Below are 25,754 nucleotides of genomic sequence, written 5' to 3' on the forward strand. Positions count from 1 at the left end.
TCACGATGTTTGATGATATTGCTGATAACCAAGTTATGCAAATATTCAGCTCTCATTTTCCCAAGTGCAGTGTTCACTTTCAGGTCAGTTCAGTATCTTTTTCAAGTTTTTTCTAAGATAGTACTAGATGATTACCAAAAAAGTTTCAGCAATTCGCATTGCGTGCTTTCATGTGGCTTCTTTTTGTGATTTTACTATCAACAAATATAATTTGTTATTTGTCATCTTTTTGATATTTTCAACTCCTTCCTCTGCCCCTACTCCTTGCACCCCCCTCCTCACTCTCTGTCATTGACTTTTCCACCCACTTCACATCTACAATTGAATTCATACCCAACCCCAGGACATCACATCAGACCAGACCCTCACCATCCGATCCCCTTCTTCCACAACCTGCCTATCCCTATCCTCCCCATCCATTTTGCCAAACTGACTTCATTCTCCCCAATATCTGGAGATGAAGTCATGGTCCTAATCCGGTCCCACCCCCTTGACCATATTCCTTCCTACTTCCTCCACTCTTTCTCTCAATGTCTGTTCCCATCTTGCCCCTCTTTAACCTTTCCCTATCATCAGGAACTGTCCCCTCTGCATTCAAGCATGTCCTTGTCTCCCACATTCTTTAAAAACCCTGCCTTGACCCTGACCATTTCTCTAGTTACTGCCCCATCTATCTCCTCTCACTTGCCTCCAAACTCCTTGAATGGATTGTCTACAAGAGCCTTAGCCCTTTCATTCCTGCAGCTCCCTGCTTGACCCATTTTAGTCTGGCTTTCATCCTCTCAACTGCAAAACTGCCATCAATAAAGGCAGCAATGACCTCCTTACTGTCAAATCCAAGGGCCACTACTCCCACCTCATTCTGCAGTCCTGACATTTTAATCTCATAAATAGCTCCAGGATGAGACCCTTTTTCACCCTGGAGGCATCTAGGACCCTTATCCACTCACTGGTCATCTTCCTCTCTAAACATACTACATCTGCCCTTCTAGACTACAAGCCCTACACCAGCTTCCTTTCCCTTTCAGAACCCAATTCAAATGGCTCACTCTTACTTACAAAGCCCTGACTCAATCCTTATTCAATTTCGGACCGTATCTCTCTTTACACTTCCGCCCGCCCACTTCACTCCACAAATAAGTGCCGCCTTTCCACACAACTGATTACTTCATTATTCCCTATTAGACACCCCACTTTTCTACAAAACTTCAAACAGGTTCTCAAGACCCACTTCTTTATCTAGCTGTCATCCTAATCCACTGCTCCTTGCTCTCTGTCTTTCCCATCTGTGTCACCCATGTCTGTCTGCACCCCACTCTGTAGACTGTAAGCTCTAACAAGCAGGGCCCTCTTCCTTCATGTGCTTTGCATTCCCTCACTTATACCATCATCTCCTCCCCACTCCCTGCAATGGCACTTTTCCATTGGTATTATGACTGCTGGCAGCAATGTTTATAAGCCATGTCCATGTCCTGGTATGTTCTCTACTGTAAGTGACTTTGTTCTAGTTTTGTTCATACTGTTTCTGTTTATGTACCTTGTAAGGCGCTGCGGAACCCTTGTGGTGCCATACAAAGGATAATAATAATTTGTGAATAAATAAAACTTGGATTAAAGATAAACTATACTGTCATTGAATTTTATCATGTAAATACTCTCAATGTCCTGAGTTCTTGACAGAAAACCATGTATAGTAAAAATCAATAACCCCTTCTACACATACCTGTATATTGCACTGAAGTAATGACTAGAAATAAGGCCGGTCTTCCCTCCTGATTCTAAGGGTCATTGAGGATGGACTACTGAACCTGTTACTCGCTCTGTTGTAGATCATTATGTGCGAGACAGCCAGCACACAGGTCCCATCAATGTCAGTACTTGAAGAGGAGCAGCATACTTGATGTGGTGCATAAATCAAGGAGGAGTGAGTTGCAGGAAAGGGGAGGAATGGATCTGCCATGAGTTTATCCATACATAATAAGATGGCTGGTACCTGGAAAGAAGCCAGTCATCAGCATGCAAACTAAAGGGCAGGGATTGTACCAAATTGTGGTGGCCATCACCAAAACCAGAATTAGGTAGATACGATACCAATATATTTTAGTGCTTGGCGGCCTTAGCGAATACCCCAATGTCCCAGTGCCCTAGGCTGCAGCTAATTGGTTGATCAGGTCCTGGCAATAATCCTATTTTTATATGTTATTAACTAGTAAATACTTCAGAAGTACCTCTTTGAGCCATGCTTCCCAAGTGCAGTAGTGAGGAAAACTGTTCTATTCCTGAGTAGGAAATTACTGGCAAGTGACTAAGATGCATGTTTGACCATGAAGTCCGTAACCGATACCCTGATGTCATGTATACATACTAAGGAGAGTTTTTTTCTCTTTTCATAGAGTATTTGTAATAATGAACACATGTATAAGTAGACAGTCAACAATACATTTGCAGCTTGACAGCCTTTCAACAATGCAAAAAGTTTATGTACTAAACTATGTGAACCTTAAGCAATATTAAACTAAAGTGGTCAAACAGAAGCACTTTCCCAAATAAATGAAAGAAAAGCAACATACCAAAGCCTATCCCCTCTGAACATGCTTTTTCTTTTAAACTTTTGGCATCAGTCATTTTGGCCAGAGATCCACATGAACCTAAATGTAAAAGATAACATATCAGTTTTGTCATACATTATAGCAATTTCGAGTTATAGTATGCATTGTATATTTTGGTGCGTTTTCTATTTTTAATACTTGAAAAACTACCTGCCACCAGGAGGCATAAGTCCATCGCTAACAGGGGTTCATGAAATTTATAGAGTGATGTTAAGTACTTGGAACTGCTAAATGTTGAGGGAACTGGTGTGAATGCGTGGTTCACTGAAAAAAACTTTAAATCTATAAAGATGATGGGAGGAAATGTAATAGGCTGCTGCTGTGAGACATCGTCAAGTACCGTGTGAGAATGCCTGATGTTATAAAGTAGCAGTCTTTTAATAGGCAAAATCAAACTGGTTTTGCCTACTAAATTACTGCTACTTAAAACATCGGACAGTCTTGCATGAGACTTGCCATTGTTTTAAAGCCGCAGCCTATTACATTAACCCTGATATCTTACAATATTTTTTGGTGGAATTTGGCTTAATATATATATATATATATATATATATATATATTACACTGTGAAGCAGAGTTGGTTTGTTATAGCATTGCATGCAGCAGAATGTTGATGACCCTACAGTATAGCCTGAATCTGCTCTGTATGAAGTGACCAGACTTGGTCGTCTCTATTCATCGCCAGAGCAGTTAAGATACACAAGGAGGACCTTTAGCTATTCTTGAAAAAAACATTACATTAAGAAGAAGCATTTGTAGCTAAATTCTAACCCACCAATTGCTTGCTTTACCGTACCAACACATAATATATTTATTGTTCTATGCTTACTTTTATTTATTTATTGAATGCTGACATACAGTATATTATTTTTCAAACTCATCTCTCAAGGAGAGGTGGGTGTGGTATCAAACATTGTCAGAGGGCATGTAATACTTATGGGTGACCGTGTGCAAATCTGTGACTTACGCTGACTGCTCTATCAAATGAAAGTACCCATTTGCTTTTGTTTTATTTCTCTACCCAACATTTGTCCTGCTGACCGGGTACTGATCTAGTGTGTGACGCCATTGAGGATAGGTGTTTTTCTTTACTAGCTACTGTCATTTCACAGCAGTTTTTGGTGCTGCCAGTGACGGTTTACAACATTGTGACTATACTGTATGTGCCTCTTGATGGCAGCATGGACGCCGAGATGGGGGGGAGCGGGTACAGTTTACCCGGGCATGGGCTTGCTAGAGGGGCCGGAACCAGTGTCGCCCCCCCCCTCTCTCCCTCAGCTTATGCTGGGCTGCAGTGTGAGACTGCATGCGGCTGCTGCAGAAGCCATCTCCTATGGCTGTGGGGGGGGGGCGATCACACTGATCCCCCCCCGCTTAGCGCAGGGCTGAGGGGCTTACAGCGCCCCCCTCCCCAGCGCGTAGCACCGCTGCATAAGTGTTTTTATTTTTTTGGTCAAAGGGGTGTGGCCACACCTCCCGCGATTAGGCCATGTCCTCTCCTTTACCCGGACCCGCCCGGGCTCTCTACAGCCCATCATGGCAGATATACTTTAACAACTTCAATTTTGTCAATCATTTAAAAATGAAACTGATTGCCGCTGTCATTTCACCTGTAGCACACTTGCATGAAGATCCTCTGCAGAGTTTCCTTAAATGTCCACTGTCTTCAGGCAAGTTATAAAAAGCACTGCACTTTTTTTCTGCATACAAATATAAGGAGACTGTTAGTATAAAGATAAAGGTGATGTGTACATTTCATTTAGGTCTGAAAATGAAGTTGCTAGAGTTATTATCATCAAACTACACTTTAATATGATATTTGAAAGTTTTATGGAATTTCAACAGAATACGCATGATTTAGATGATAAATGTTTATTCTTAGAGATGATTAATCTAATGTAACAAATCGCATCATCGGCTCTCCCCAGACCACCCACTTGTATTGTATAAGGGGGCAGCTGCTAGGGAAAAGTGGATGCTGGCGCAGGGGTGCGGGAGAGTGGCAGACTTGCCCACTCTTCCAGGGCGGCTGGGAGTGCCCCCAGATTTTTGAGAGCTTCCCGGCCATCCCAGGAGAGTAGGCAAGTATGCTTAGATCTCTCTTTAAGAAACTTAGGGCTAAAATTTGGTTCTAAATCAAAACCGACTGACATTGATGGCGTTTAGCTGTCTAAAAGACAACTATTTACTGTATCATTTGTTGGGTTTCAGCTTCAATTGTGAGTATTGTGTTTATTTTAATATTTTATTTACAAGCAGATTACAGGTGCAAGCGAGCCCTTAATGTCCAGGCATGCTGGTACTTGTTGTATCGGCTTGCCGGGGCAGGCTGTCAGGGACTTGTAGTCCACCTGTAATGAACAATATTATTACCTATTTCATTACTTTTAACCCCGCATCCACCACCACCAGGAATGCGGGGAATAGCCCTGCGGTTTCAGCCAAGGGCTGGTAGTTCCTCGGGAAGGGGGGATTACTAACCAATGCAGGGCCGACACGATGCAGTAAGCCTTGTAAGCAATGCAGGGAGGTGCATGGCTGGAGAGGCGCAATCCCTGCTCCGCCGCTATCCACTGTTGCTGTGCCTGTCAAACTGAATGACAGGCAGCAACAGAGCAGCAGCGGGAAGGCACTTCAGCACCTATCCTCCAGTGCTGCTGCTGCTGTAGGTAGGAAAAAAACTATTCCTGCTACAGTAACCATCCAGTAACCGAGGCCTCCCCCCTTCAACTGGTCGTTCTTCCTCCTGTGGCCCACAACCTACTCCTTGCTAAGCTAGAGCATGTCAGCCACTCAGTGCTGGGGTCTGTGCAGCGGAACACTGCAGACACTGCTGAGGACTGTGCAGCAGGACACTGCGGTACTGGGGTTCTCAGGAAATGTTCTGTACAGCTGGGGCAGTGCTGGGAGGAGGTTTCCTTGGAGAACTTGCTGCATAGGTTCTTCTGGTTGGGTAGGATGGGGATAATGCTCTGGCTAGGGAGGATGGTGGGTAGTGCTCTCTGGCTGCTAAGGATGAGGGTAGTACTCTCTGGGCAGGATGGAGATAGTACTTTGGCTGGGAGGATGGGGGTAGTGCTCTCTGGGCAGGGCCATCTCTTCCATTGGTCTTGTTGGGCAGTTGCCCAATGGACCGAAGCTTGTAGGGGCCCGCCAACCCGCTCCCCTGCAGCCACGGCCAGTTGGTAAATTTGTGATATTTTTGTAAGCCGCCCTCTGGTGCACTGTATTCTGATCTAACCTCCCTTCCCCTGGTGACGAGTACTCACCTCAGTCCCAGTTTCACTTCATCCGCCGGCTTCAGACCAGTCAGACAGAGTCTCTCTACATGTGTTACATTTTTTTCCCATGGATGGGTGGGTAGGGGCCCCTGTGCATTGCTTTGCCCAGGGCCCACACTGCTGTTAAGACAACCCTGTCTCTGGGTGAGAGGTGGGGAGGATGGAGATCATACACTTTGGATGAAAACTGGGTTTGATGGTGGGTAGTACTCTCTCTTTGGAGGATGAGGGTAGCATAGTTAAAAATTTAATCATTTATCAAAGAGAAACTCATTTATGAGGTGTATTGGATGCTTACCAGAAAATTGTTTGGTTACTGTTTAAAAGTGTAAAACCTCTTACCATGTTAACTCATCTCTTTCACTAAAGTAATATTTTCTATTATTCTACTAAATACTGGCCTGTTTGGTCTCACTTATGGCTTAAATCATCATGACTGCCTTTACTACTGTACATGAGTCACTTGTATGTGTTTAAAGCTTTATGTACAGTAGGCACAGTACATTTAGAAATGTGCTTTTCCGCTAAAGTGCAACTGGAATGTAAATTGCATCCCACTAGAAGTATTGGATATCGACAACAGTTTACAGATGGTGAAAAATTCTAGTGTTTTTGCGTAGCGAGTAGGGTGTACTACTTGCACAAAAACGGAATGTCTGTTAAAAGATGCCAAACCCACTCTATATCATTTCAATATTCTTGCTTCACAAAATAGTTTTTGCACTGTCCTTCTAAACAAGGTGCACTAGTGGGTATCGTCTGTTCATCTCAAAGAATTCTACTACAATTCTACCCCTACTATTGGCTGGTGCATACTTTTAATCTACCACAAGCAACACCATCATTATATTTATATATATATATATATATATATATATATAATTATAAACTCATTACCATAAATTTAGGTATACCTGTTCAAATTGAGGCACACAGCACCACCAAAGGATTATGTGCTGCGCCTTAGCCATTTTGTGCTTTGAAAACGGACTCTTACATTTCCTCTACTGACATACAGAACAAGCTGTGGGTTTCTCAAGAAAATTAAAATATTAGTACCATTTTGTGTATATAAAAAAAAGTGCATGTATTACCAAGATCATAATACTCGTATATGGAAATGTCAGCTGGCTGCAGAAGTCCCACTTGAAAATTCTTATGAATCCTGAACCCGATAACAAGATCTTCATTATTAGGAACCTGTAGTGCAATGGCCAAAATGTTACACCAATAGTTGACAGTGTTATTTTGCAATATAAAATCTTTACTTTTACCTTTGTTAGGTAGAGTATGACCGTTCCATTGAATAAGGTTTGTTGCATTTCATACTTCATGATGTAATTTTCCACACTACTTGACAACTGAAAAAACAATTAGCCAATAGGTAGTACAATGTATGGTGTGGGATAAATTAAGCTTTATAAACAGTGGCATCACAAGGGTGGTGCGGGCTGCACCCGAGTGTCATCCAGCGAGGGTTGACACCAAAGTGCAGACTCCCCCTCAGTGACAGGAGCCAGGTGCTGCATTGTAGAATTACGTGCAGCACTCAGCTCCTGTCACAGTGAGGGAGCCGACACTACAAGTACTTTTGTCCCCTGGGACAGCCAGCACCTCCGGGACCCACCAGAGAGACTAAAAAAGGGGTTCGGGTGCGTGGCCCTGCCCCGATCCATGAGACCACACCCCTTGACATTAGGCCACGTGCTAAGTTACCACCGCACCAGGTGCATCAACAGGTAGGGACGTCACTGTTTATAAATAAGATATGTTGTTTATTATGGCTATTATATAGTTATATTTAGTGGTCAAAGTGGAAAATCAGAACTGTTAGTATGGAAATTTGAAGAGTACGGTCTGGGGCACTCATGATGATAAACCACTTTTTTATACTAAAAAGAACTTTTTACCAGTTTTAACAAATTATTTGTGGGTCAGAGAAAACCAAGTGCTTTTCCATCACTAGTTAGTTAGGGACCATATTTCTTGTAACCAGACAAACCATGACTTTATGATGAATTTAGACATCTTCAACTACAGAGATTTTACAGAGAAGATAATAGATGATATGATATTCGGGAGACTGCTGCATCTCCTCGCCACTCCTATAGTAAGGGAACCAGAGACACCATGCTTATACAGAGGAGCATGCCAGACTCCAGAGTCCGTAAGTGAGACCCGGCATCCAGGACCGGCTTGTGACAGTATTGCCACTTAAGGTTGATCTCCGAACATCTAATAAAAGATTTTAGAGAAGATTTTTTATGTGGGCATTGGAGAAGTTGAGGATTCTGAATATTGGTAGCTTACATTCAAGTTTGTTCTTCTGGACCATATCCCTTCAAAATTATATGGAAATGTACTCCGCCTCTGGAAATGCTGGAATCCAAAATCTGATTGACTAAATTACTCTTAATGTTGAATCTTGATAGCAGAATGGGAAGAAAAATCTTTAACAAGAGGTTTCAGAAGGGACACATGTGAAACCTTGGAAACCCACAAAGAAACTGGTAATTTAACATAAAGGTAATATAGTGAAATGCAAAGTTCATGGTAGAGACTCAAAGTCAAAAGTTTTGAGTGGACAACCACAGTCAATCTCTTACTTGTAAAGTAGGAATACAGTATACAGATAAGACATTATACAGAAAATAAGCCTTATTCAACTGACCTTGAATTTGATCCAGATGTCTAAAAATTTGCAAAACACTACCAAAAGCAAGAACATGGAAGAGGAGAAAGTTTGGGAAGAAGGTGTGACAACCATATAGAAGATGAATAACATGGAATTGCTAGTATCATGATAACGGTTATTGTGGGCAAATTCTGCCCAGGGCACAAAGTCCACCCAATCACCTTAGCTATCTAAATCAAAATCCTCTTGATGGTCTTCAAATCCTGGTTGACTATCTCCATCTGCACATTTAAATGTGAGTTATTGAGAAGTTGAGCTGAAATTAAAGCTTTTTACACATTGTCCTCATGAATGTGAAAACAAATTGAACTCCTCAATCCAAGACACTTTGACATGGGTTGAAAACAGAATGAGCAGTAGTAGTATTGATAGAGGAATGATTTGAAGCTCTTGCTGGGTGTCGAATTGATGAAGGAATCCACTGATATTTGATACCAAGGTCTTTCTGGTATGGTAGTAAATGTCTGAGTGGAAGATGTCATAGAATCTTATTTTGGGTGTGTGGACAGGCTACAACAAAATTTCCTGACATTGGATGAAAGTGAGGGGCACCAGTATTACCTGAACATAAGACTTTGGGTTTATTGACTCCATCATGACTTACAAAAATAGAAAAGTGAGTTCAATATATTAATGTTGGCCTCAAATTGGTAGAAATAAAAGTGTTCCTATGAGTTTTAGCTGTCATGGCAAGAACACAATTAGGGTCCAGAATTGGCTAACTTTCAGATGGGCTATTATCATCCGAAAGGCATCAGATTCAAGGTTTTTTTTTTCTTTTGAGTTAGAAGAATCTCTGTCCAAAATATAACAATGTTTTAATGTGATAAATGCTTCAAAACCCTGTAGATGCCTCTTCAAGAAATAAATGTTCTTCCAGGTTAGAGTAGTGAAAAGATTGGCTAGAGTGGAATATCCCCAAATAAATTGATGATCATAATTTGCAAAAATCACTAGCACCATAAGGCTGATGGTTTGAGGCCATCCACAATTGCTTGCACCTTTTCCATCTATAAACAACTGCCAGAGAGGTTATAAATAAGGAAGGACATACAGTGCTGTTCAAAGACACATTCCACTGGCTTACAGAATAGATTAAATCTATGACCGGTGAGAACTTCAGCTACCTGTCTGCTTGGGACTGGATGTAATTTGAAAAAATTAAGATTTCATCAAGGTACTGTATACAACAACACAGAGTATTGATACATGTTGTCACGGTGAGAAGGAGATGAGAGCTGACTTCAGGACCTTGTTCATTTGCAGGAAAAGACTTTACACACGTTTTTATATAGTAGCTCCATGTTACTTTCAGTATCTCTTTGATGTCTTTAATCCCTTGTCTTCTGGTAGGAAGTTTTGTGATTAAACATCTACATTGTGGATGCTATATGTTTTTATTCATGTGTACATTGTAAGTGCGCACTTTTAGATATATGTTACCTAATGGTTTTATGCGAGATCTGTTTGTATCTCTCATTTGCATGTTGCCCTTATGTAGAAGCCTACTGGTATAATCCATTGAAGATGAGAATAACAACATAAGATTTTTATGAGCCCACATTTCTACTACAGTATACAGAGTTTATACATATGGATATTATCTTTCTTTCTGATGAGTAAAACATTATAATTTAATGAGTTGTTGTGTAAACACTGAAACTTTTTCTTGTTTTTGGATTTTCTCTATTCTCCTTGAAAAATTATCACATTGAACTTTATATTATTTTTCGCTAACTTTTCACCTAATAATGCATACTTTCACACAGTACTGTACACTCTGTTCTTACATATATAAGTGATATGCTGCAAAGTGACACCCAGTTGCCAGTTTAGCTACAGACTACATGATCTACTGTACTACTCTTGACCTATATTCTTATACTATTAAGTTTTATATGTTATATAAACCTATTCAACATACATTAGTGCTACATATACATGACTACACTTACACATCTAAGATTGCTCAGCTCCTGTTGCCATATATCCTACACTTCATTCCTGCCCATTGCCAAAAGCCTCCTTCCCAAACTCGTTTGATAGCAATTCTATCTTTGTATTGTGACATTCTCCTACTGTATGTTAAGATTTAAGTGCCATATAACTTAACAGAACTATCAGTATGGCAGTTTCAGATCAATATAACAATCTCAAAAAACATTTATGAATGCAAATATGTATTCAGAGATAATTAATTTTCACAAATAATTAATTTTATCATATTTTATTAAACATTTGTAATAAAAAGAAAAGGGTAACTGTGTATACCGTGATATATTTTGCCAGAATAACTTACCTGTTTAAGATCATCAACGTTTGCTGAAAAACCCGTAAGCATGGTTACTTCAATTAGTGACATGGTAGCAGGCAAATCACCACTATACCTGTGTAAAAAAGATAATACAATTTATTGTATTTTAGATTAGGAGAATTCCAGGTTTTAAGGAGTAGCAAAAACTTTTATTAAACAAAATCATAGGCTACACGCAAAATGTGTAACATTACAGACTACTAAGCTTGTCCAGAGTAACAAATTAATAATGTGTGGAGTTTACAATAAATATTGTTAACTGCACGGCAGTGTTGAAACTAGAAGGGTGGGTGGATTGGCGGGGCACTTGCTCTGTGTAAAAGTATATTTAGGTGGTCTGTGTGACCTCCTCTCTTCTCTGAGGGTCTAATAGTCACACAATATATTATTATCACCAGTAGTAGTAATTATAATTAATTATTGGAATATAACATATTATTTTTCTCTTTAATCAATTTTCTCTGTCTGATAGTGCTACATCTGTGCCCCCCTGGATTATGTTACTTGCCTTCCATACAGTCTTGTTACTTTTTCCGTCCCCAGACAGAGGGTCGCTGCTGTTACGCAATATGCATAACAACCAAAGCTTCATTTGAGCTAAACATGCAAGCTTTACTGGGCCAAACCACCCAAATATCTCTTGACGAAATCCATCAAGTCAACTGATTATCTTACCCATAATGTATTATGCATATTAATTAAACCTTCAAATCATACTCTGTTATCTAAAGACCCTATACATGATATAAAAAGTCTTTTACTCCATAAATGGGAACTGCAATATTTTAGATGGTTTACATGCGAATAATACACAAAGATAATACTGTATGATACGCCATATATTTTAACGACACTGCACTGCCAAAATCCTGAATTTTAGAATATTTGTTCATAAATAAAGTGACATGGTTTCTTCGATAGGTGTGGACAATAAAGTGTGTGTGTGTGTGTGTGTGTGTGTGTGTGTGTGTGTGTGTGTGTGTGTGTGTGTGTATGTGTGTGTGTGTGAGTTTTCTGAAGATATATGTGTGGGGTCTGATAACCTGTGTGGGGATGTAACTGCGTGTCTGGGGGGTCTGATTACATGTGTGGGTGGAATGATTGCATGTAGGGGGATCTGAGGGCAGGTGGGTTCTGAAGGCATATGTGGCGTGTCTGTATGTCTGGGTGGTCAGATTGCATTTGGTGAGTCAAAGGTCATCTGGGGAAGTCATGGCATACGGGGGCATCTAAGGAGGTTTGATGTCATGTGGGGATTTCTGATGGGTATATGGGGAGGTCTGCTGGGCATGTTAGGAAGACTGATGGACATGCGGAGCATGTAAGTGTGTCTGATGTATATGTAAGGGGTATTTGTGAGTTTGATATCGTGTAATGGGCATGTGGGGAGATCTGATGGAATGTACAAGGCATGTGAGGGGGCTGATGGCATGTGAGAAGATGTGAGAGGCATGTGGGAAGGTTTGAGGTGCATGAAGGCTATTTACATTAAATTTTCCCCAGTTCCCTCCACAACAATTGTGGATGTGGTAGCAACATAAAAAACAGACTTTTAAAAATTGTTTGGACAGTTGGTATAGCAATAAATTAAGGCTGTGCTGATGATTTTTGTGATCATCCTGATATATGGGGTAATCTGATGGGCATGTAGGGAGATTTGACGGCATGTGAGGAAGTGTGGAGAGTTCTGTGGGGCATGTTAATTGCATGTGAGAATGTTTACTTTATCTTATACCATTTAAGAACAGACATGTGAGGTGTGGTGCAAAGAGTCTGAAAAGGGTAGACTTGTAAAGAATATGGCCCTCATTCAGAGGCGGTCGCAAGAAGCGATCGCTCTCTCTGAATGAGGGCGGCCGCTTCTTTTTTTTAGTGCGGCCTCCTGGTCGCTAGCTAAGCTGTGGGTTACCACCCACAGCTTAGCAACCGACCAGGGTGATGGTCGCGATGGTCAAGACCATCGTGACCATCTGGGCTTGCAACGAGACCCTAAGGTTGGGTCTCGGCAAGCGCAAGCCCCAGGGAGCTTCCTGCTCTGATCGAGCAGGAAGCTCCCCACTGTCAGTGGGGCCGCCCCCGAACGGCAAGCGTTCCGTCAGGAACATCTCAGTTTGGCCGGCCACCCCCCCTGCCCGCCTCCCAAACGGGGCGAGCTGTCAATCACCATCGACAGCTCACCCCCTTTGGTGCAAGACCCGTAGCGACGGAGCGCCCGCATACGTCGGAGCCGGCTCCGACATGCGCATGTCCAGTGGGCAAACATCGACCCGGTTGCAAGTGCTCATCGCTTGCGACCGGGTCTGAATAAGGCCCTATGTCTGTTATTAGTAAGAAAGGGTTCTTCTGCATTATCGAAACATATACTTCATTTATTTACAAATAAAACAAAATATGTATAATACTTGAATCTTCAATAAATTTAATATCTAATATACTCTGGAAACCATATTTCATTATGAAATGAGGCAACTGCATGACCAGCATAATGATTTCCTAAGAACGGCAACAATATCAAAGAAATATCTTAAATATGAAGATTTATACTTGTTCCGTGGAATTTAGTCTAAGGGCCATATTCAATTTGGCTGCGAAAAGTCGGAATCGGCGATAAATTTTTGCCGATGATGTCATTTTTGCATGTTTGAATTATCCCCGTAATCAATTTCAAAGACTTTTTGCCGGTGCAAAAAGTCTTTGAAAAAAACAGGGATAAGTTTTCACCATGTTTTACATGGCGAAAAAAAGTGCAGAATTGGGGTTTAGGGGTGCAGGCTTAAAAAAAATAGCCTACACCTCTGGGAATAGCCCCTAAAAATGAACTGTGGGCCTAATTCAGACCCGCTCGCGAGCGGACGCACGCAAGCGGGTCGATGGTGCCCGAATGCGCATGCGCACGACGGAGGGAGCTCCGTCATGCGCATGCGTGAGACCCAGCGAGCGACAGCCAAGCTGTCGCTCCGGGTCTCGCACCAAAGGGGGCGTGCTGTCGATGGTGACTGGTGGGCGTGCGGGGGGCGTGGCTGCCAGACAGAGGCGTTCTCATGGGAACGCCTACCGTCTGGGTCCGGCCCCACTGACATCACTCCAGGGCTTGCGGCAGCAAGACCCTACCGCAGGGACTCGTCAAAAGCCCAATGGTCGCGATGGTCTTGACCATCATCATGGATGCTCGCTATAGCTGTGGGTGGTAACCCACAGCTATGCGAGCGTCCAAGAGGCCGCTCCATTTTTAGGTAGGAGGGTACTGATTCAGAGCGAGCGCTCTGGTCAGAGCGTCCGGCTCTGAAACAGGCCCTGTGTCAAAAAAAAGTAAAAAAAAAAAAAATTGGGACACCCCAAAAAAAATATTTTCATTTTGGGGTTAAAAAAAAAAAAAATATGGGGAACAAGTTTTTAAATAAAATTAATTCAGGGGGGCAGGTGTTTAAAAGAAATTGGGTGGTAGCAGTAGGTGCATTTTTGAAGATTTTCCAAAATGCACTTTAGGGACTTAAAAATATGCTTGCACCCATCTTCATGTACCCCGAATGTGATGGGCATAGTTATTTTTTGCCAAAAAAAAAACCTAAGTGCTATTCTTCATCACTTCTTCAAAGTCTGGAAAAAACACCTGCTGCAGCTATTTAAAAACCCTAATTACCTTCTGCAGGGAAAAACGTGGGTACCCACAGTGATCCCCCATGTCAGGACAAGATTAGGGGGGTCCTAGGATGAATTCCCGAAAAATTCCCTATTTTTCCCTATACTTACCTTTCCACCAGGTCCCGTTTTCGCTGCTTTCTAATTGAATGCGGGGATAAAGCGTACGCGCGCCAAATACTTTATCCCTGCAAAACCTCCGATGTGGAGCGAAAAGTCCAGCATGGACTTTTTGCTACCAAATTGAATATGGCCCTAAGTCATTACAGGTTTTACACTGGAAGGGCAATATATATGGTAATACAGATTTGCCAGGAAGAGACCATATAAAAGTTGATAGTTACCTAGTTCGCAAGATGAGATTATAAGTTCCGGGTTTTCTATCTGTATACAAACAAAACATTAAAAAAAATAGTATATTCTGTAGAATATTGGAGTGCTTTATTTTGGCAGCCTATAACACACACACATTCATTGATTATATTGTATTTTAACTTGTGTTTATCTGCTTTACTTACAGTAAGATGGCACAGCCCGTCCACTCCAACGTATGATAAAGGGAAGCACCTATGGGGCCGATTCAGACCTGGACGCTAAGCCACGATCGCTCGTATCCAAAAGGGGCCAGGTATGCAAATTCCGTGATTGTACTGTCTGGTGTAAGGATGCCCTCTATGTCTTAGAGAGCGATGGCAGACTGCTCACAAGCCAGTATAAAGACGCCCACTTTTCGTTTTTAGCACACGTCATCTCCAGGAAGCGTATGATTAATCAGTAACATCGAGAGCCATCGGAGCTGCACGCAGCGCTTGAGGTAGAACCTACCCCGCCGCAATCATTGCGATCACGGCAGGCTGAAATACAACCAGGTGAAGTGTACAATGACGCCTCCATGCTAATTAGGGGTGCCCATTAAACGCTGTTTTGATGCCCAGACACGACTGCGTTCACAGTACCACTCCCCCCGTTCACAAGCACCTTTCCCTGTACCACCCACAAATGACACTATCTGTCACTCAAAGTAGCGTCCAGTCTGTGTACTACAAGTGCACGATTCCCGGATGCAGTAACTGGTTTGTGCATGCATATTTTAACGCATGCGCAGATGGGTGACAATCGCCCATAGCGAGCGATCGCCGCTTGCTTCCTGGTCTCAATCGGTCCCAATGTCTTCATAATGGATTACTTTTTATATTTTGTTCATATTTTAATCCCAGTTTAGAGTTTATTATTTTTATTAACTTTAGAAGAACTTGCTGTTCTTTGATTAACAATTCCTTAATCCACACAGAATTACACTATGGGCTATTCCCTTTTATAAATCTGCTTTTTGAGAAACTCGTGGCTTGAATATAATCCATTGAGAGGATAATATTGGTGGGGAGACCAAAGGGAACAGGACGATTGCTACTTCAGTGAACTATTCATATAAGGATTGCTAAGAAAGAAGAACTTATGGACTGACCCCATAATTTAAAGGATCATACATATAAGGGTCAGACTTTATCTCTCATTTTCTCCTCTACCTTAGTGAAAGCAGCGCTGGATATATATAATTTTTCATTGTCTTATCATTTTAAAAATAATTTTACATTTACAGAATACCAGCAAGTTAGTTATCACTTACTGTTTGTGAATATGCAGATAAATTAGTTTTGCAGATATAATAATAATTTTGTTCACTCTTTTATTATAGCATATTCTATTTCCTATTTATTAATATAAGAGATTGCTTTTGGCACTGCTTATATATTTCCTGTCTCTATTCTTATATGTAGCATTATTATACATTGCTGTCTTCTTTGACAAGAGTGCCAGAGCCTGCAGTGCCCCATATAACAATGCTTTTTCATTTGCTAGCTGGTTAATCAACTTTATTCTAAGGTGCACCTCCCCTATGTGTTCTATAAATAAGAAATAGTTATCAAGGGGAACAGATTGAAATTAATTTATAATTCTGTGTGGACAATCCTTTTCTATTGGTGCAACTGGTTGAAAGAATAACAATTTTATACAGTACAATCTTAAAAAAAAAAAACTTTGTGCATTTTGTTTAGTGTTTATTGAACCTCAGTCTGAAACTATACACCAGTGATGTACCAGGACAGCAGAGTGCTCTGTGCCGGTCCTGCCCCCTAAACCCATGATGTCACGCCTAGTGGGCTGGACCGCCAGCTCTGAACACTCAGAGCGACTCCACAAGCTCCATGGTGCACCATGATAAGGACTGTTCTATAAAAATTTAAATGTTTTTGATAATTAATATAGTTGGAATACATATTTTCAAATCTCACCTTCTGGTTTTACTTCTGCTGTGAGTGTAAAGCCATTGCATTTATTTTCATCAGTCAATAGGGCATGATAAACTGTCATTACCTAAGAGGCAATTACAAAATGCATTATACACTGTAATCGTTAAAATCAAGTGACTCTTCTTCCATTTTAAATTATGTAAAGTATGATGTTCTAGTATTGTTGCAATTAGGGGTGAGCGGGTTCGGATTTCTGAAATCCGAACCCCCCCCGATCCGAGGCCGATCCGAGTCAGGCTCGACTTTTCCCGCCTGACTCGGATCTGAAATAGAGGCAAAACGTCATCATCCCGCCTTCCGGGTATAGGGGATTTTGGATTCTATATAAGATACCCGCGTCGGTGCCATTTTCTCACTCGGCTGTTGACAGTGAAGAGGGAGGGTGGGAGTTAGGGCTGGCTGGGCTGTGTAGTGTAGTGTAGTGCAGTGCAGTTTAGTGTTGTGCTTTGCTGTGCTGCGCTGTGCTGCTGTTGTCCATAGGGGCAGTGTCCACTCCTCCAAAGTCCATAGGGGCTGGCTGTCTTGTGCTGTGCTGCTGTTGTCCATAGGGGCTGTGTCCACTCCTCCAAAGTCCATAGGGGCTGGCTGTGTTGTGCTGTGCTGCTGTTGTCCAGAGGGGCTGTGTCCACTCCTCCAAAGTCCATAGGGGCTGGCTGGATTGTGTTGTGCAGTCAGTTGTCAATAGGGGCTGTGTCCACTCCAAAGTCCTGTGCAGTGTCCCAGTCCTAAAGGGGTGCTGTAGTGTTGTCCAGGGGGTGCTCTGTCCATCAGGGGTGTTCCCCCCCAAGTGCAAAAAAAATAATATTTTTTCTGTGTTTGTGAATTGTGTGCGCAGTATCCGCACGTGCATCAACAAAGTAGCGCCAAGCGTGCGCCTGTGTCCCATAAGTAAAGGGCCGGCTGGCTTGTCCGTTAAAGGGTGCTGTAACCCCCAAAGTGCACTCCAAACAAAATAAAAAATTATTTTCTGTGTTTGTGAATTGTGTATACTGTGGCCGCATGTGCATCAACAAAGTAGCGCCAAGCGTGCGTCTGTCTGTCATAAGTAAAGGGCCGGCTGGCTCGTCTGTTAAAGGGTGGTGTAACCCCCAAAGTGCACTCCAAACAAAATAAAAAAATATTTTCTGTGTTTGTGAATTGTGTGCACTGTGGCTGCACGTGCATCAACAAAGGAGCAGCGCCAAGCGTGCGCCTGTGTCCCATAAGTCTGTTAAAGGGTGGTGTAACCTCCAAAGTGCACTCCACAAAAAATAAACAATTCTTTTTTCTCTGTGTTTGTGTGCGAAATGTATGCGCAGTAGCCGCACGTGCATCAACACAGCAGCAGCGCCAAGCGTGCGCCTGTGTCATAAGTCAAGGGGCGGTTTGGACATCTGGTCCGGACTGAAGGACGTGCCAACAATTTCTGACATGTCTACTGTCACTGCATATGATAGTGTCACCACTGACAGAATGGTGGAGGAATTATTTTCTGTGTTTGTGAATTGTGTGCACTGTGGCTGCACGTGCATCAACAAAGGAGCAGCACCAAGCGTGCGCCTGTGTCATAAGTAAAGGGCTGGCTGGCTTGTCCATTAAAGGGTGCTGTAACCCCCAAAGTGCACTCCAAAAAAAATAAAAAATTCTTTTTTTTCTGTCTTTGTGAAATGTATGCGCAGTAGCCGCACCTGTATCCTCAAAGCAGCAGCGACAAGCGTTCGTCTGTCTGTTAAAGGGTGGTGTAACCCTCAAAGTGCGCTCCACAAAAAATAAAAAATTCTTCTTTTTTTTTCTGTCTTTGTGAATTGTGTGGGCTGTAGCTGCACCTGCATCCTCAAAGCAGCAGCGACAAGCGTGCGTCTGTCTGTTAAAGGATTTCATCGGTGACAGCATTCAAGTAGGCATGTCAGACAGTCCGTACCTGTACTGGCAGGAAAAAGAGGCAATTTGGAGGCCCCTGTACAAACTGGCTCTATTTTACCTGAGTTGCCCCCCCTCCAGTGTGTACTCCGAAAGAGTGTTTAGTGCAGCAGGGAACCTTGTCAGTGAAAGGCGTAGGAGGTTGCTTCCACAAAATGTGGAGAAGATGATGTTCATAAAAATGAATTATCAACTCTTCCAGGGAGACCAGCCTCCAGAACGTACAGAGGGACCTGTGGTGGTGGATTCCAGCGGGGACGAATTAATAGTACACAACACTGAAGAGGGTGAGGAATCGGTGAATTAGGAGGATGAGGATGAAATCTTGCCTCCGTAGAGCCAGTTTGTGCAGGGACAGATTAATTGCCAGCTTGTTTTGTGGGGCCCAAACGAACCAATCATTTCAGCCACAGTCATGTGGCAGACCCTGGCGCTGAAATGATTGGTTTGTTAAAGTGTGCATGTCCTGTTTATACAACATAAGGGTGGGTGGGAGGGCCCAAGGACAATTCCATCTTGCACCTCTTTTTTTTTTCTTTGCATTATGTACTGTTTGGGGCCTAGTTTTTCAAACTGCCATCCTGTCTGCCACTACAGTGTCACTCCTAGATGGGCCACGTGTTTGCGCCGCCCACTCGTGTCGCTTAGCATAGTCATCCAGCTACCTTGGTGCAACCTTTTGGACATAAAAACACTATTGTGAGGTGTGAGGTGTTCAGAATAGACTGGAAATGAGTGGAAATTAAGGTTATTGAGGTTAATAATAGCATAGGAGCAGAAAAACCCACAAATTCTGTGATTTTAGCTGTTTTTATGCTTTTTTTCAAAAAGATACAGATCCAAAACACAAAACCCAGAACCCAAAACACGGAAGGGTGGTTTTGGCAAAACCAATCCAGATCCAAAACACGAAGATAGATCCAGATCCAAAACCAAAACATGAAAAGTGGCCGGTGCACACCCCTAGTTGCAATGCAGTACTTGGATGATTTTTCTAAAAAGTTAGTATGACAGATAGTAACACTCAGAGATATGCCTCAGAGTGACTTTCACTGAATATATCTATATACTAAGGAAAAAACAAATCTTACTTTAAAGAATGCTAATTCAAACATACAATGAAACTTCTATAAAAGAGTTGCTTATGATATTCACAGGTATGCATGTAAAAGTTCACAATCCATGACAGAATATGATATTTAATGCACAATTTTCTGTGCCGTTAGCTACTTTTCTGTTACTGAACATTTATTGCCAAAAATAATCTAGTTTCAACATCTTGGATTATTGATATGATTCTGGGTATAGGATGTCCTATTGCTCTGTTAAATTATATGAAATTACTTTAAATAGAGCTGTACATGTGTAAATGTAGATCTATATAGAATTCCTCAATTTCCCTTCAATTAAGATGCATTCATTGTTACCTTAAGGAAAAGGGGTCAAAACTTTTTATTTTAGATATTTTTTCTACTTCAGGGTCCATAGGGTATCCACAGGATACCTTGGGGGTATAGGTGTGACGTCAGTCGCAGGGCACCAAAGAGTTAAGCTTTCAGCCTCCCAGGATGCACTAGGTCCCCCTCCTATACCCCGCCCCCGGGCCAAGGCACCTCAGTTTAGTTTGGTGCCCGGCCGGAGTCGGGTGCACCTGTTGGAGTGGGGGCTAGAAGAGCCCCTGAAGCTTTTTCTTCATGCAGCTGTGGCTGCACATCTGGATGAACAGCATGGACAGTCAGTCCTGACATCCATGCTGTCTTCCCTACACCCCGCCGGTACCAGAACGCCGGTACTGATCCGGGGATGCTGGTGGGCGTCTGGGGTCACAGCTAGCGGTGACCCCAGATGCTCCGGACCATGGCCGGATTCAAGGGGGACAGAGGTAAGCAGCGGGGTCCCGCGGTGGGTCCCCGCTGATCACATGGTCCTAAGTCCCCAGGCAGGGGGCTCCCTGGGGACTGGCTGCAGCGTGGAGCCAGGCGACCAACCTGCGCTTCCACTACCCCCTGGGACAGCGGACCGCAGCAGAGCGGTAGCGCTGCGGCGTCCCAGGGGTTAAATGCATGCCAGGGGAGCGCGCCTTCCCTGTCTCACAGCCGGCGCCTCCCCCGCTGCACACAGCCCTCTCTGCATGCTGCCGACTGGTCCTGTGGCAGCGCTCCTCCCCCAGGCCAGCCTCCTCTCTGCTCCTCGGCGGCCATCTTCTCCAGAACGCATGGTGAATGCTGCTGGAAGCGCTGGACGGAAGCATCGTGGTCTGGGTCCCCCCCGCATACCTCTCCTCCGCTGTGGCTCAGGTCTGTGTATGCAGCGCTGTGTCCTACCAGGCCCTGTGTCTGTGTAGTTGAGTAATCAGCGCTGTTAGTGCAGGAATTGTTATTTCTCTGCATTGTATGTGACTGTGCTAGCGCTGCCTGTAACTTTTCTTCTCTAAACTGTCAGCTTTATTACTGTCCCTGTTCTTCTGCTAAAGCCCTTGCGGTGCGGTGCTGCAGGGTGGTCTCTCGCCTATTTAATACTTAATTGGTGAGAGAGGTCACATACGTGGTGCCATCATGTCTGAAAGTGATTTTCCCCTCCGGCTACAGTGTACCACGTGCAAAGTACCGTTAGCGGAGGGGGAGGGTAGCGCGGAGGGCCTTTGCCGGCAGTGTTTGTCCATGGCGCGGCCTATTACGGTTACAGCACCGGTACAGGAGCCGCCCTGGGCTTGTTTCGCTCAGGCGTTAACAGCTTTAGTGGGCCAGTTAGCTCCGCAGCCCGCGTTTACTCCGATGGGTTTGTCCCAGCAGTCTGTGGTGTCGTCACCCGTGCAGGGGTTCCCACGACAATTGGTGGTACCCCACAGTCTCCCTATTTCCCCGCTCCCGGGTTCTCAGGAGCCAGCGTGGGTTAACTCCCTGACGAGTTCTGTACAGCACTTGTCGGATGTGTTGCAAGGGGAGTCTGTGATGCGGCCTCATAAAAGGCCGGTGGCATCTCTGTCCGCTCCTTATGAGGATGACGAAGGGACGTCTGATGATGGGGAGATTCTGGATCCTTACGATCAGGAACCTCTCCATACTAAGGACGCTGATGCTAAGTCCAAAGTATATATTCCTGGACTTATTCGGGCGGTCCGCACAGCCTTGGTGATTGAGGACGAAGTTCCCCCAGCGGCTAAATCTAAGTATGCCTTTTTCAAAGATGTGAAGGGCGATATCACAGTCTTTCCTCTTTCGGGTCAGTTGGTGGACCATTTAGAGGAGGCGTGGAAACAACCTGGCAAAAGATACCAGCCGCAGAGACGCCTGGCGGTGGCTTATCCGTTCGCAGATAATTATTTTGCTAAGTGGGAATCCCCTCCACAGGTGGATTCTCATGTGACCCGTCTTGTCCGTAGTGCCACATTGCCGATGCCATCCATGTCCTCCCTTAAGGATGCTACGGACCGCAAGGTAGAAATCTGCCTGAAGTCCGCTTATTCCCTTGCAGGGGGGGCAGCACGGCCGGCTATGGCCATTTGCTGGGTTGCCAGAGCGATGGAGCGCTGGGCGGATTCATTAGAGGCTTCTTTTGAATCCGACTGTCCGGCCGAACAGGCGGAGTTGATTGGCAATCTCCGTGATTCGGCCACCTACATCAACGAGGCGGCTCTAGACATTAGTACTCTGGTGTCTAGAATTTCTTCAGCAGCGGTAGCTGCTCATCGCACCTTGTGGCTGCGATCCTGGAAGGCGGACGCAGATTCCAAGAAAGGTCTGGAAGCGTTGCCGTTTACCGGAGAAGTTCTCTTCGGTCCGGATCTGGATAAGATTGCGGCCACGCTGGCGGCAGCCAAATCTGCTTGTCTCCCGTCGGCCGCTGCTCCTTCTGGTTCGGGACCATCGTCCTTTCGGTCATCTAGGGCCCAGGGCAGGCCCAAACCACAGTCGTTTCCTCGACAGGCTGGCCCTAAGAAATCGGTCAAGCCCCGGAAGCAGGCATGGAGTACCAGACGTCCGGCCCCCAAGCCAGATGACAAGCCTGCGGCCTGACGGCCCGGGCCTCCCTTTGGGGGATCCCAGGGTGGGAGGCCGCCTGCTACAGTTCGCCCAGTGTTGGTCGACCACTACGACAGACACTTGGGTTCTGGAGGTGGTTTCCCACGGATACGCCCTCTCCTTCCGGCACAGACCCCCGGCTCGCTTCTTCACCACGGGTCTCCCATCAGACCGGAACAAGGCTACGGAGCTGCGGAAGGTATTGCACACTATGCTCCAGGCTGGAGTTATAGTGCCTGTTCCATTCTCCCAGAGGGGCCAGGGTTTCTATTCAAATCTATTTTTGGTACAGAAACCCAATGGGTCATATCGTCCGATTCTCAACCTCAAAGCACTCAACAAGTCTTTGCGGGTCCCGAAGTTTCGGATGGAGACCCTACGGTCCATCATTCTGGCGCTGGAACCTGGGGACTACTTGGTGTCATTGGACATACAGGACGCTTACCTGCATGTCCCTATTCTTTTGCTCCATCAACAGTTCCTCAGGTTTGCAATCCGCAGCGACCACTTCCAGTTTCGGGCGTTACCTTTTGGCCTGGCAACAGCACCACGTGTTTTCACCAAGGTGATGGCGGTCATGGCGGCTTCTCTGTGGCTGCAGGGAGTCCGCATGTTACCGTATTTGGACGACCTGTTATTGGTGGCAGGATCTCCAGAGCTCCTGTTACGCCACTTGGACCTGACCATTGCACGGCTGGCTAATCAACTGGCAGAAGTCCACTCTAATCCCGTCTCGGAGGATTCTGCATCTTGGAGCCTTATTGGACTCGGGACAGCAAAGGATCTTCGTGACGGAGGACAAGATCTCTGCTTTACAGTCAAGGGTGCGCAGTTGCCTGCACAGCCGCCGGGTGTCCTTACACTCGGCGATGAGGTTACTGGGCTCCATGGTGTCGGTGTTCGACATGGTGGAATACGCCCAGTTTCACTCCAGACCTCTGCAGCACCTGATCCTGTCCAAGTGGAACGGGCTGACTCAGTCTCTGAAGTCCCAGACGATTGTGCTCACCCAGGAGGTTCGCCTGTCCCTTGCGTGGTGGTTACAGACGACCCACCTCAACAAGGGACGTCCGTTCTGGGTTCCAAATTGGGTCCTGTTGACAACGGACGCCAGTCTTCGGGGCTGGGGAGCAGTTTCGGGTCCACACTTGTTCCAGGGCAGGTGGACGCCGACAGAAGCGGAGCTTCCAATAAATATCTTGGAACTCCGTGCGGTCTTCAATGCTCTCCAGCAGGCACAGCGGTTTCTCCAGGGTCGCCCGGTGCAGGTCCAGTCGGACAACGCTACCACCGTGGCCTACATAAACAGGCAAGGAGGAACTCGCAGTCGGGCGGCTCTCGTAGAGGTCTCTCGGATCCTGGTTTGGGCGGAGCACAATCTTCCGGCCATATCAGCGGTCTTCATCCCGGGAGTGCTAAATTGGGAGGCGGACTTTCTAAGTCGCCAGGACGTTCATCCGGGGGAATGGTCCCTGCACCCGGACGTTTTTCAACTACTGGTGGACAGGTGGGGTCTTCCAGAAATCGACCTCATAGCGTCCCGGCACAACAACAAGTTGCCGGTGTACGGGTCTCGCACAAGAGGCGAAGGGGCGTCTCTGGTGGATGCTCTGTCCGTCCGGTGGACGTTCCGGTTCGCATACCTGTTCCCTCCGGTCTCCCTTCTTCCACGGGTAATCCGGAAATTCAAACAGGAAGGAGGGACGCTCCTGTTGATAGCTCCCGCGTGGCCCAGACGGCACTGGTTCTCAGACCTTCAGGGTCTGTCCGTGGACAGTCCTCTGCGGTTGCCGCTACGACCGGACCTTCTGTCTCAGGGTCCTTGCCTTCACCCGGACCTGACTCGGCTGTCTTTGACGGCGTGGCTGTTGAGACGGCCATGCTGAGGTCCCGGGGGTTTTCCAGCTCTGTGGTGCGTACCATGTTACGAACTCGGAAACAGTCTTCCGCGAGGATATACCATCGCGTGTGGCATACGTTCTTCCAGTGGTGTCGACCGAGAGGATATGCACCGCGGGAGTTTCGTCTGTCTCGGATTCTCGCCTTCCTGCAAGCGGGACTAGATCATGGGCTTCGCCTTGCTTCTTTGAAGGTACAGGTTTCGGCCCTATCTGTCTGGTTTCACCGTAGGATTGCTACAATCCCGGATGTGCGCACCTTTATGCAGGGTGTTCTCCGCATTCAGCCGCCCTTTGTTCCACCTGTGGCGCCTTGGGATTTGGCTGTGGTCCTGAGGGCTCTCCAAGGACCGCCGTTTGAACCACTGGGCTCAGTGGATCTTAAATGGCTAACAGCTAAGACTGTTTTCCTTCTGGCCATTGCTTCGGCCAGACGTGTTTCTGAGTTAGGGGCTCTTTCTTGTAGACCCCCTTTCTTGGTTTTTTATGGGAACAGGGCAGTACTCCGCACTCGGCCCGAGTTTCTTCCCAAAGTTGTTTCCCAGTTTCATGTTAACGAGGAAATAGTTGTTCCGGCCTTTAACTCACCGGGTCTTTCCGTGGGTGAGGCCTCTTTGGATGTTGTGCGGGCCTTAAGGACTTATGTTGACCGCACTTCTTCGTTTAGGAAGTCGGACGCTTTGTTTGTCCTCTATGGCTTCCGTAAAAAGGGTTGGCCTGCTTCAAAGCAAACTTTGGCAGCCTGGATCCGTATGGCTATTTCTGAAGCTTATCTTCATGAAGGCCTACCGGTCCCTCCTTCTCTGAAGGCTCATTCCACTAGGTCTGTGGGTCCTTCGTGGGCAGCTCGACGTGGTGCCTCGGCAGTTCAGATCTGCAAGGCTGCTACGTGGTCTTCTGTCCATACCTTCGTGAGGTACTACAGGTTTGACACCTTCGCCTCTCAGGATGCTTCCTTCGGGGGGCGGATTCTCCTTTCTGCACAGGAGCGTCCCCACCCTTAAAGGATACTGCTTTGGGACATCCCCAAGGTATCCTGTGGATACCCTATGGACCCTGAAGTAGAAAATATGAGATATGGTAAG

The 25,754-nt window shown here is 45.1% G+C and overlaps 1 protein-coding gene across 1 annotated transcript in view; it reads right to left on the minus strand.

Moving 5' to 3' along the window:
• The window catches only part of LOC148481549 (complement C3-like), a 318,755-nt gene that overhangs the window by 31,122 nt on the left and 261,879 nt on the right, over nucleotides 1-25,754 (minus strand). Inside the window, exons 32-38 of the mRNA XM_088453278.1 lie at nucleotides 16,833-16,914; nucleotides 14,883-14,922; nucleotides 10,885-10,972; nucleotides 7,165-7,251; nucleotides 6,985-7,090; nucleotides 4,220-4,309; nucleotides 2,571-2,648 (exon numbers count right to left, since the gene is read on the minus strand). Coding sequence (XP_088309404.1) covers nucleotides 2,571-2,648; nucleotides 4,220-4,309; nucleotides 6,985-7,090; nucleotides 7,165-7,251; nucleotides 10,885-10,972; nucleotides 14,883-14,922; nucleotides 16,833-16,914 — 571 coding nt within the window. The remainder of the gene's footprint in view (nucleotides 1-2,570; nucleotides 2,649-4,219; nucleotides 4,310-6,984; nucleotides 7,091-7,164; nucleotides 7,252-10,884; nucleotides 10,973-14,882; nucleotides 14,923-16,832; nucleotides 16,915-25,754) is intronic.

This window comes from Taudactylus pleione, unplaced genomic scaffold, assembly GCF_031769625.1.
Source record: "Taudactylus pleione unplaced genomic scaffold, aTauple2 ptg000574l, whole genome shotgun sequence".
NCBI lineage: Eukaryota > Metazoa > Chordata > Amphibia > Anura > Myobatrachidae > Taudactylus > Taudactylus pleione.